Source organism: Pristiophorus japonicus, chromosome 22, assembly GCF_044704955.1.
Source record: "Pristiophorus japonicus isolate sPriJap1 chromosome 22, sPriJap1.hap1, whole genome shotgun sequence".
In the NCBI taxonomy this organism is placed as follows: Eukaryota; Metazoa; Chordata; class Chondrichthyes; family Pristiophoridae; genus Pristiophorus; species Pristiophorus japonicus.
In genome coordinates this window covers 20783317-20795951 of record NC_091998.1, presented here as the reverse complement: position 1 = coordinate 20795951, position 12635 = coordinate 20783317, and the positions used below count along the sequence as shown (strand labels likewise).

At 44.3% G+C, this 12635-nt stretch overlaps 2 protein-coding genes across 6 annotated transcripts in view; one reads left to right on the top strand and one right to left on the bottom strand.

Moving 5' to 3' along the window:
* The window catches only part of rassf4a (Ras association domain family member 4a), a 298691-nt gene that overhangs the window by 120054 nt on the left and 166002 nt on the right, over nucleotides 1-12635 (top strand). The gene's annotated exons all lie outside the window — the stretch shown is intronic.
* Nucleotides 1911-6489, bottom strand: LOC139234893 (growth-regulated alpha protein-like). Of its 3 annotated transcripts, XR_011588356.1 has the most exons (6): nucleotides 6326-6489; nucleotides 5946-6046; nucleotides 5711-5831; nucleotides 4119-4208; nucleotides 2342-2872; nucleotides 1911-2306 (listed from the first exon to the last, which is right to left on the bottom strand). XR_011588356.1 is itself a non-coding variant. In XM_070865741.1 (5 exons), exons 2-5 carry the CDS (start codon nucleotides 6010-6012, stop codon nucleotides 2803-2805), a joined length of 348 nt encoding a protein of 115 aa, XP_070721842.1. In that variant the 5' UTR covers nucleotides 6013-6046; nucleotides 6326-6489; the 3' UTR covers nucleotides 1911-2802. The 3 variants fall into 3 exon arrangements, 2 of the variants coding, with proteins under 2 accessions (XP_070721842.1, XP_070721843.1); XM_070865741.1 differs by having other exon boundaries at nucleotides 1911-2872; XM_070865742.1 differs by having other exon boundaries at nucleotides 1911-2872; nucleotides 5946-6043.

Genomic DNA, 12635 nt, shown 5'->3' with positions numbered 1-12635 from the left:
CCAGAACCAGGGGACACACTCTTAGGATATGAGGTAGGCCATTTAGGACTGAGATGAGGAGAAACTTCTTCACTCAGAGAGTTGTTAACCTGTGGAATTCCCTGCCACAGAGAGTTGTTGATGCCAGTTCGTTAGATATATTCAAGAGGGAGTTAGATATGGCCCTTACGGCTAAAGGGATCAAGGAGTATGGAGAGAAAGCAGGAAAGGGGTACTGAGGTGAATAATTAGCCATGATCTTATTGAATGGTGGGGCAGGTCGAAGGGCCAAATGTCCTACTCCTGCACCTATTTTCTATATTTCTATGTAATTCTGGAAAATTAGCAAATTTTGAAATTGTACTTCCAATTTCCGAGTCCAAATCGTTAATGTAAATTGTGAACAGCAGTGGTCCCAGCACTGATCCCTGTGGAATACCACTTCTCGCCTTTTGCCAGTCAGAGTAGCTATCCTTATCCCCTACTCTCTGTTTTCTGTCTTGCAGCCAGCTTGCTATCCATTCTGCTACCTGTCCCCTGACATTAGTCATGAGCCTATACATGGAGTACCTTATCGAAGGCCTTTTGAAAATCCAAATATATTACATCTACATTACCCTTATCTGCTCGCTCTCTTACTTCTTCAAAGAATTCAATAAGAGTAGTCCAGCTTCCCTTTTGAAAACCATGCTGACTATTCTTTCTTATATTTTCGGTTTTCAATGTTTTAATTAAATCCACCGCTGATGTTAAGCTAACTGGTCTATTGTTCCCTTGATTGTTCTATCTCCTTTATTAAATATAGGAATCACATTAGCTGTCCGCCAGTTCTCTGATTGTATATGTAACAGTGCCTCTGCTATCTCTTCCCTAACCTCTTTTAATATGTGTGGATGCAACCTATACCAGGGGTTTTATCTCTCTAAGTTTTATTAATTTATCAGTTATAGAAACATAGAAAATAGGTGCAGGAGTAGGACATTCAGCCCTTCGAGCCTGCACCACCATTCGATAAGATCATGGCTGATCATCCACCTCAGTACCCCTTTCCTGCTTTCTCTCCATACCCCTTGATCCCCTTAGCCGTAAGGGCCACATCTAACTCCCTCTTGAATATATCCAATGAATCTCCCACGTGTTATCTTAAATGTATTTATGTCATGTTGTTCTCTTCTTCTAATGTCATAAGCACCTTGTTAATTTCCCTGGTAAATACTGAGGCAAAGTAACTATTCAATATTTCTGCCATTTCGCTGTCATTATTTGTGAGTTTATTTTGTGCATCCCTTAGTGGGCCTCTTCCTATCCTGATTTTTCTTTTGTTATTTATATGTCTGTAGAATACTTTACTGTTTCTTTTTATATTCTTTGATAATTTAATTTTGGCTTTCCTAATTGATTTTTGTCTTCTTTCCTAACCTCTCCGTATTCCCTTTTGTCACCTTCCTTTTTCGTTCATGTACTTAGTGTATGCCATTTCCTTCAGTTTCAATTTTACCCTTATGTCTTTATTCATCCATGGTGTCTCATTATCAGCTAGTTTGTTCTTGTTTTTTAGAGGAACATATTTCTCCTGAAGCACTTTTAAATATTTCCCACTGCTGTTCTAACTCTGTGTCTGTCATAAAAACGTTTTCTCTCATTCTTTAGCTCGGTGTCCATTTTTCTTCGGCCACTGTGAAGCGCCTTGGGACGTTTTATTACATTAAAAGGTGCTAAATAAATGCAACTCATTGTTGTCTACTGTTAATTCAAAGTTAGTTTGGCTACATTTTGCTCATATGAAGCAACTGAAATAAAACTGCGTTGGAGATTTCTTTTGCACAATTATTCGAACTTCGAATTAAGAGGGGTAAACTGTAGTCAGTAGGCCAGTTATATTTGATGCAAAATGTTTTGCGTCATTGAATAAGAAGAAATGAGAAATCTAATTTTTCTCCTTTTTTAAATTTTATTATAAAACATTTAACACTTGGAAAATGCAAGACTGACCCATACAAAACATGGCAAGTTTCAAAATACACATATTCATTGGAAAACATTACTTTATATAAAATAACTTGTCTGCAATATTAAACAATACATAAATTAAAAATCTTCAAATGAACACTTTTAAAGTGCAGTACCTTCAGAAAGCACTGCGGCTCAGTATTCATGTAAACACTGACCAGTTTGAATCGCTCTACGATTAATTGGTTCAGCATCACAAACCACAGCACAAACGTCTTCATTCAGTCTGACTGAATCTGATCTTTGTGAAGGCTTTAGGCAAATCTGATTTTACACCATGCCTTGGACAGATAATGGGCACTGTGTAATGTACACACCTGTGAGTATGCTCACAGGTGCGTACATTACACACTGGAAGATACATTCAGTAGGTTGACTTTTTTAAAAATTGTATTGGTTTGAATTGACTATTCTGCGCTGTTTGCCCAAGACTGCAAATTGTGTATGTGATCCACAGCATTATTATTGTCTTTTCGCTTACAGCTTGACATGAAGGTGCCAACAATATATTTAGTACCAGTGTATCTTAGTAACAGTATATAAATAAAATTTGTTTCACTACTCTAGTCTCTGTTTCATACACCATAGCCTGAAATTGAAGCCCAGTATTCAGCAATACATTTAAATAAGGCAGGTGATAGAAAAGGAGAGCTGTTCTTGTTTCTGATTTCCAAAATAGTTTTTTGAAGTGGCTGTCCTACGTTGTAAGTTGCAAGGAAGGTTGTGACTCCAAGGGTTAACTTCCTGTTATCTTTCTTGTAATCTTCACTGATGACAACAGAGTTCAACAGATTCTCCTTTTGAGGTCCTTTTCTAATTTTCGTTCACTTTCCTTCTTGGTGTTGGAATACATTCCGACTTCCTCTCAAGGTCATGGCCAATTCTGGAGAGAAAAAAATAACGGTGCGCGCGTTAAGGTGATGCATCTCTAGGACAAAGTCGAGAGTTTAACATGACTTATCTGATCCATTAGTTTTAATTATTTACAAATCCCGGATGTTTACTGTTGGTGATTATCAGACCTTTTCTGTACTATTAAACAACTAAATAATGCAGAACTGTACATAATTTGAAATGATAGAACAAGTAAGAAAAATAACTTTTGCAAAAGCTGTCTTTAACTAAACCTTCAGTTCAGTTTGCAGCCCAAATGTGGCAAGTGCTACTCTACCGCCAGCAACTACTAGACAAAGAAGTGGGCAACATTTGAGATTCAGGCACAGAAAAATATTCCATCAGGCAAATAAATGAAGCGGGATTTTTTTTCCACATGTGAAGTCTTTAGACAGTGCTTTGATCAACAAAATCATTAGACGGCTCCCAGTTTAATGATATAATTCTGGTATCGGATAAACTGGAGGACAGTTTATTTATTTTGTAACTAGTGCGAGCACTATGAATGAATGCCTGCCAAATCCACAAAACCACTTTTTGATATTTACATTTAGTGCTACCAACGCAAATATGAATATACTTTTTGAGGACTAAGCATTGTACTCCCTTAAGGGTGTACTTGTTGAAGCCTGTCCTGTTGGCTCTGTTACATGAACCTACACATTTTGCAGCCAAGTAGCCGCCTTTATTCTCTGTTTTGCAAGTTGATTGTGAAACTGTGTTCGTCGTGTTGCTGGTGCATTGTGACAGAGTAAACCCTGATACTGTAACAACACTCTAATGGTTTAATCTGGTGGACTGAATTTCCACAATACCATTGAGGCAATATTTGGAGCTGGAGGAAAAGGTCAAAGGCAAATCTAATCCAGATTGACCATTTGGTTATGGAATAGTGTATTAGCTCAGTGCTTGTCAAAAAATGTTAATCAGCACTATTTTGTGCACTGAAGTACATTGTGCATGCTCCAAACTGTATATTGAGTAGACAATCATTTGTATAAATATCAAATGTTGCACCATTAATAGTGATTCCAAATTTCTCTTTTACCATTTAGTAAGCCCGTCAGTATACAGTCTATTCCTGGCAATTCAGTCTATTCACCCACCAAAAAATATCAATTATCCAATATTAGAATTAATGTAATTTAATGACAAAACCTTCCAATTATTTGAACTAAGAGGACAGACTGTAATTCTCTTTCTCTGTTGTAGAAAAGCAGTAATTTTGAACTCACCTGTCCCAACATTGGACCAGTCTCTTGCCTTGTTTTGCTTCGGGGTTAAGGCACACTTCCATTTTTGAATTGTTGAAATTTACTACAAGTCTGAAAGAAGACAATAAATTGAAAAGTTAGTGACATTTTTGACTTTATGCATCTTAACAGTGTGTGGCTGCTGATGAGATCGTTGGATGCTGGACCCAGTCAACTGTCCAAATAATTGGTTTACGATGCAATCTTTTGGGTCTAAAATCATCAGTAAAGATCACTAAGCAATTATTGATAATTGTCAACATTCTTATGAACTTGGATTGCTTTCCCCACAATTTTCAACTTGGGGTCAAACACAGACAAATTGTTTGCTTCCTTTTGTCACCATTTTATAATCTTGTATAAATGATCAAATTGTTGAGAGATCTTGAGCTGTACTTTCTACAAGAGGTGATCCTATTGAAACCTGTAAGATTCTGAGGGGGCTTGACAGGATAGATGCTGAGGGGATGTTTCCTCTTGTGGGGGAATCTAGAACTAGGGGGCATGGTTTCCGAATAAGGGGTCACCCAATTAAGACGGAGATGAGGAGGAATTTCTTCTCTGAGGGTCGTGAATCTTTGGAATTCTCTGCACCAAAGGGCTGTGGAGGCTGGGTCATTGAACATATTTAAGGCGGAGATGGACAGATTATGAACGATAAGGTAGTCAAGGGTTACGGGGAACAGGCCAGAAAAGTGGAGTTGAGGCCATGATCAGATCAGCCATGATCGTATTGAATGGCGGAGCAGGCTCGAGGGGCCGTATGGCCTACTCCTGCTCCATTTCTTATGTTCTTATTTTAAACACAGCGGTTCTGCAGCACATCTGCGGAACTTTAAACTTTTGCAGCAATTTGCTCTAATCGGAGTCACTGCACTCTTCAAAGCTTGCCTCCTAAAATTAAGAAATAAGCTTAGCTTTGACTGAAGACCGTATTGCTGGATGTTGCTACAAAACAGCCATTCTGCTGCTTGGGGCATTGTAGATGGAAATTGGACTGAATTTCTTGTACACAAAGAAGAAAGTGAAACAACTGAGGTACCGAGGAGAAAGTTGCGCCCCCCCCCTTGGGATGAAGCTGCTGTGCATAGGGCCAATTTCCTGACCACCCTTGGGAAATGCAGACTGTAGGTCAATTGCCAGCAAGAAACGGCAAACTCTGCAGGTCAGAGTGAGACAGCCTTTGCAGCGAGCTCTCTGCAACCGGGCAGGAGGAAGACTTACTGCATTTCTGTATCATTGCATTCTGAGATTCCCTTTTTTATTTCTTCGTGAAGGTGTTGGAGGGAATTCATCTAAAACTTTTATACAAAAAAAGTCAACAAAGTTGAAACTTTCAATTTGTTTAAGACTTGCTGAATTTCATTCCCTCGGGTTATCTTAACGGACATTTTAATTGGCAGTTACATGGGGCTGTTTCCCCACTTCACAATAAGCGCAGCAACTGCTAAACTCTTATTTACACACTTCATAAAGATTTGAAGCCCCCCCCCCACCCCCACCCCCCATTCACTTTTCCTCCTCCCTTAACAGCAAGAATTCTTTGCAGTTTTCATTTTTACAGCTGTACTTACATGATTTGAGTCGAAGCGCAGTGAGCTGCTCTTGGAATGATTAAATAGTCCTCCACGATCCTGTAAGGCACCATTTGAATGACATTTAAGCAGAAGCATCTGGGCGGATTGGTGGCGCTCTCTGCAAAAGACAATTTACGTATGAATTTATTATCACTGAATGAAGTAACAGAACACTGTTCATCTGTTTTCACTTTTAACTGCATCAGTAAATAACCAGAATGTCATTACTGACCTGCGGGGAAGTATGCGCAGACCAGTGCCAGAGCCAAGAAAGTAGTTGCCTGGAGTTTGCAGTTCATTTTGTTGCTGGTTTTGTCGGTGGGTTCTGCTCTGCTGAAACACAAGAAGACAGATGTTTAAAAACGTACTAAGAATTCAAGTGCATTATTAACTCCAAACACAGGATGATTTACAGTATTGCAATTTGAATTCCACTTCTACCAAAAAAAATGTCTCGGTAGGTGTAGTTATTTGGAGCATGTAACACTTGAGAAAAGTTAATTACCTGTATTAACTAAAAGTGCTAATTTTCAGAACGGCTTCATTCAGTATTCACTGGCACCTAATCGTTTCAATTATACAGTTAAAGGCGTGGAATAAAAATGAACTTACTTTGTAGTAGTTTGTTGCCAACTGTCAGACAGTTTGTCTTTTTTAATCTGTTGCACGAGGTCTTTTTGTCCAAGCTTGTCTGCAGCTACAGTCCCCTGGAATGATACAGAACAGGCAAGATGCTTTCACTGCTACAGCTTGCAGTTTGAGATCTGTGACTGTCAATGCTGTTTGCTGCTTATTTATACCCGCTGACAGCCACAGATGTTAAGATCGAGTCATGTGGTTTCCTGTAAAAACCACAGATGACGAAATCTTGGAGATTCCAGTAAGAACAGAGCCAACAAGAGAGCAGTAGCTAAGACCCCTCAGCTCAGAGGCAACGCAGGCAGCTGCAACAGAATTGAAAAAAAAATACTTTTTCCTCTTGCCAATTTTCTACTTCTCTCTGGAACGAGTTGACCTGTGGCTGGGCTAAGGGTTTGATGTCCAACTCCTTCAGGACTGTTCGGCATTGGGACAATAGAGTTTTCCCAATCGCACCAGGACAAATATCACGTGCAAAGACACAGAAATAGGTCATTGAGCCCCTCGAGCCTGTTCTGCCATTCAATTAGATCATAGCTGATCTGTACCTCAACTCCAACTAACCCTGCTTTGGATCCCTATCCCTTAATACCCTTGCCTAACAAAAATCTATCAATTTCAGTTTTGACATTTTCAATTGGCCTCAAAAGCATTTTTTTGCAGGGCGGAGGGGGTAGAATTCCAGATTTCCACTACCCTTTGTGCGGAGAAGTGATCCTGATATCACCCCTGAACAGCCCAATCAAGCTAAGATATTTGCAATAAAATCACGATCTGGTTTCTTTCAACAATGATCAGACATTGGATTTGCACCCCACCTTGCTGCCTCCGACCTTCCTGTTGGAATATTAAATGACCCAGCGTACTTGAGCATGGTGGTTCCTGAATCCTGCAAGCCAGTGGAGGAACTGGTGGCTGTGATCATCCGTGGTCAGTTCCTAGCCCGATACAGCAATTTCCCCCCACCCCCCCACAACTTACTTGATTTCAAACTTTAGTTGCACCCTGGATAGCAATCATAGAATGGTTACAGCATGGAAGAAGGCCATTCGGCCCGTTGAGCCCGTACCAGCCCTCAGCTAGTCCCGCTCTCCCGCCCGTTCCCCACAGCCCTGCAAAACAATTTATTTTAGATACTTCTCTAACTCCCTTTTGCAAGTATAAGATTGAGTCTGCCTCCACCACCCTTTCAGGCCATGCATTCCAGATCCTAACCACTTCTCACGTCGCCTTGGTTCTTTTGCCAATCGAATGAAAGCTCTTTTTTTCAGTGAACATGAATGGTGAATGCTTCTTGTGTGTGCGTAGTGATTTCAATTTTAAAATTCAAACTTTGTGATACAGGTTGAGCATCCAAAATCCGGAACCCTCAGGACCGAGGCCATTCTGGATTCTGGGTTTTTCCGGATTTTTCTATCTGTTTTCTGATATCACGAGTCTGGAGCCCAAGTTCGGGTATTTCTGGATTTCGTAACGTCAGAAAGCCGGGTGGGGGGGGGGGGCACGGGGAGGGCGGAATTCCTGGCGAAGAGCTGTTCGGACCGTCCGGCCCCACCAAGGATGTTGTTGTCGGGCGGGGCCCCGCCAAGGTGGTGTTCGGGCGGGCCGGCGAGGAGGCCCCGAGGTCGGCAGGGTCATCCAGTCCGGATTCCGGAACATTTGACATATTCCGGACGACTCTGCCATGGATCGTCCCGGATTCCGGACCATTCCGGATTCCGCAACTCCGGATTTTGGACGCTGCACCTGTATTAAAACGTCAGATGAATTTGGACGAGGTGATTTGGAGGAAGAAACTGCTGCACCGTGATGTGAACCAGCTACAAGGGGCAGGGAGGGGAACGTTGGCAAGGTGACGGCTGTATCTGTATCCATGTATTGCTCTAAATGGGTACCTTTCAGAAGCGGCAGGTGAAAGAGGATAGTCAGTCTTAGACTTGTTCGTGAGAGGAAAGAGGTTGAAGGTGGAATCTTATTACATGGATACAATAATGAAGAGATAATCAATGAAATATGCGAACATGTGACTCTACGGTGCAGTAGGAATGACCAACAAGGGAGTGTGGCCATGTTTGCCGCAGTAACAGCTTGACTCTGATTTTGGTGATGGGTGTTGACTTGGATCAAGCTTTGGTGGAAAAAGGTTGAGGCGTATTGTACTGCCTTTACCTCTTGTCTGCCCACCTGATTCCCAACGCTCTGCCTCTTCCCATTCACCTGATTGCCGATGATCAGGTTTAACGGCCTCGATATTAGCCCACCCGCAATGGTCAGGATAGGGATGGGATGATGAGGTTAAAATGTGAGATTCACGGAACCCGACCGTAACACGCCGTGCGCTCCTCCTGACACCGCTTTTACTGCGGCGGATGTCACGCCTCCCGATTGTTGGCAGTGGAATGGAGTTGGGAGCTGCCGGCTCCACTATGTACGTGGTTCTTTTAGCACACCTTGTGGGCCAGGAGGAGTAGGAGTGCCTCTACCCCCACCCCTCCGCCGACCAGGCATTTCAATAAAGCCTTTGGCCTCTCCCAGCCCCTCATCTTCTGCCTCTCTGCCCACTCCTCTACCATTTTCAGGTCTACCACCCACCACCCCTGCCCCCCCCCCCCCCTCCCTGCCTCCCAATTTGATTGCTGACTATAGCTTCCTTACCAGTGCTGACCAGACCTTCCTACCCCCTGCCCGCCATTTCCCCCCCCCCCCCCCCCCAATCCCCTCCTCCCGATTGCCGGGGACCATCCCTGGAGGTCACAAGCTGCAGGGATGGGGGGGGGGGGGGGTGCAAATGGCGGGCAGGCGGTAGGAAGGTCTGGTCACCCCTGCCACGAGTGTTCTCTGCCGGATCTCTTCCATCCACCCCCCACCCTCCCAGGCCAGGCTGTCCATTTGGCTGGCTGCTGCGTAGGAGGTAGAGCCACAACATGCAAATGAGGCCCTGCCGTTAAGATCAGAAGGACCTCCCCAGGACCACTGCAGCACTAAGGCCGAGAAATTGGCCTCCTCAGCACCCCCACTGTAAATATCGGGGCCGTGGTGTGCATAGCTGTCAAAGTCCACTCTGCTACAGTTCAGGCAACTACCTCTACATTTTAAATTGTGGGTGGTGATTAAAAATGTTTAAAATGACCAGTGAGATAACTGTAAAAACAAAGCTGCAAACTCAACAAAGTGGCACATGGTTGGGGAAAAAACCTCATGCAAAATCACAAGAGAAGAAAGGATTTATCGAGTGATCTAATGGGAACTGGCGGGTTTTCTTGTCTGTTCAGCATCAAGGATGTGGGAAATATTCAAATCTAATGGTAATCGTAGGCCATTAAAATTAAAACAGAAGTTTTTTTTATAATATCAGTGCTAACTAGTTTTTCCTAAAGAAGTAGCCACTGCATCATGGCTAAACGTTGGATGACAGGAATTCTCAAAGTTACTCACCATGGCTTTCCTTTCAAACAGTCTCTTCATCATCCAGGAGCACTGCAACACTAAGGCCGAGAAATTGGCCTCCTTAGCACCTCTTGTTAGCGCCACCGGGGGGAGCGCTATCGGGGCTCGAAGCACTTACCGGCCGGGCGCGGCGAGAAGATCGACTCCCGCCACATTCGGCGGGAGGTTTGCGGCGGAGGGATGGCGTTACGTCCCAAATTCCTTCGCCAGGACACCATGACGTCATCGCCCCAGTAGCCACCGGGCTACCGAACTTGGGTTCCGCCCCCTGCAGCACCACCGGGCGAAAACACCGGCAGCTGCAGGAGGCGTCCATCGAGAGGCCGGGCGCTTCGGGGGAGTGGGGGGGGGCGATGCTTAAAGGCGAGAGGGCCGAGGTAAGTAAAAATAAAACCATTCTCAAATGAAGCCTTTGAATTTTTTCCGCTGTTTTTCCCCCGCAATCTGTCAGCCAGGCACTCTGCTGCAGTGCATCGGGCCGGATCACGGCCGCCGTCGGGGAGGCGGTAAGTTTTTCTTTTGCAGAGCCTGCAGCGATGGCCCTTCCCTTTAAGGGAGGGAAGGAGCCTTCCAACGCGGCAGTGCGGCACGGCCCAGTGTGCACCACTGCTCCACTCACCGCCCGCCCGCTGCCAGTTACGCTCCAGGCAGGAACTAGAGTGCTTGATTTAGTGCTCCCCTTCCTTTCTAGAGTGCAGTCGCCAAATTTTTTAAAAGTTAAAAAACATTTGCGGATGACACTAAGTTGGGTGGCAGTGTGAGCTGCGAGGAGGATGCTATGAGGCTGCAGAGTGACTTGGATAGGTTAGGTGAGTGGGCAAATGCATGGCAGATGAAGTATAATGTGGATAAATGTGAGGTTATCCACTTTGGTGGTAAAAACAGAGAGACAGACTATTATCTGAATGGTGACAGATTAGGAAAAGGGAAGGTGCAACGAGACCTGGGTGTCATGGTACATCAGTCATTGAAGGTTGGCATGCAGGTACAGCAGGCGGTTCAGAAAGCAAATGGCATGTTGGCCTTCATAGCGAGGGGATTTGAGTACAGGGCAGGGAGGTGTTACTACAGTTGTACAGGGCGTTGGTGAGGCCACACCTGGAGTATTGTGTACAGTTTTGGTGTCCTAACTTGAGGAAGGACATTCTTGCTATTGAGGGAGTGCAGCGAAGGTTCACCAGACTGATTCCCGGGATAGCGGGACTGACAAATCAAGAAAGACTGGATCAACTGGTCTTGCATTCACTGGAGTTCAGAAGAATGAGAGGGAATCTCATAGAAACGTTTAAAATTCTGATGGGTTTAGACAGGTTAGATGCAGGAAGAATGTTCCCAATGTTGGGGAAGTCCAGAACCAGGGCTCACAGTCTAAGGATAAGGGGTAAGCCATTTAGGACCGAGATGAGGAGAAACTTCTTCACCCAGAGAGTGGTGAACCTGTAGAATTCTCTACCACAGAAAGTTGTTGAGGCCAATTCACTAAATATATTCAAAAAGGAGTTAGATGAAGTCCTTACTACTAGGGGGATCAAGTGGTATGGCGAGAAAGCAGGAATGGGGTACTGAAGTTGCATGTTCAGCCATGAACTCATTGAATGGCGGTGCAGGCTCGAAGGGCCGAATGGCCTACTCCTGCACCTATTTTCTATGTTTCTATGTTTCTATTACCGCCGCCTTCAACTTTTAAAAGCGTCCAAATGTTCTCCCCCTGACTGTCTGGGCATAGCTCTCTTCTCCATTGGTACCACAAAGCCCTTTTGTATTCTGCCACCGTTATAAACTCTAAAACACATGTTCTGTAGCTGCAGGTTCACTAAGTGCCAAAGCTGATGGCTTCAGTACTCCGATTGTTTAACTGGAGGAAATTGTGGCTCGTCCAAGACTGGACGTTGGACAAGCCGACTGACCAGGTGGAGGTGTTGGAGAGGTAGAGCTGAATGTGCCAGTTGACCTCATTTCTGCCAAGGGGCAGCATGTAGATGGGGAAGAAGAGTGGGGGCGGATGGGGGTGGGGGTTGTAAGGATTTAGCTTTGGGTGATGGTGCAGGGACTGCTCGGATAGCTAAAAGCGGAACTAAGCAAGGGCAGTCCTTATAGGGCCAAGTTTCGGCCTGAGTTCCTATTTTTTTGGAGCAACTGGTTTAGAATGCAGTATCTTAGAAATTGCAATTCTCGGCCTTTAGTTTGCTCCAGTTCTTGTCAGTTAGAACAGTTTCATTTATAGAACAGATTTTTTTTTTTCAAAAAGGGGCGTGTCCGGCCACTTACGCCTATTTTGAAAGTTTAGGCAGCAAAACTTACTCCAAACTAACTTAGAATGGAGTATTGTAGATTTTTGTACGCTCAAAAAAACCTTGCCTACACTTAGAAATCAGGCTTAGGTTACAAATCAGGCGTAGGGAACGAGGTGGGAGGGGGGCGGGAAGGGAATTTTAACATAACATGAAACATATCACTTTTTCAAATAAAGAGCCATCATCAATAATAAATGATAAATAAATCAATAAATCAATCAAAAAAAATTTAAAAAATTAAAAAAAAAATTAAGTTTCTATTCACCGACTGCAGCACCGGGAGCCCTCCAATAGCATGCTGGGATGCCCCCCCCCCCCCCCCCCCCCCCACAGTGTGTCTCTCTCTCCGTCTGTCAGTGTCTCTCTCTCTGTCAGTGTCTCTCTGTGTTTCTGACACAAGGGAGGGGGGGAAGAGAAGGGAGGGGGGGAGGGGGGAGGAGAGGGAGGGAGGGAGGAGGAGAGGGAACGAGGAGAGAGAGAGAGAGGGGGAGGGGGAGGAGGAGAGGAGAGGGGGAGGGGGAGGGGAGGAGGAGAGAGAGGGG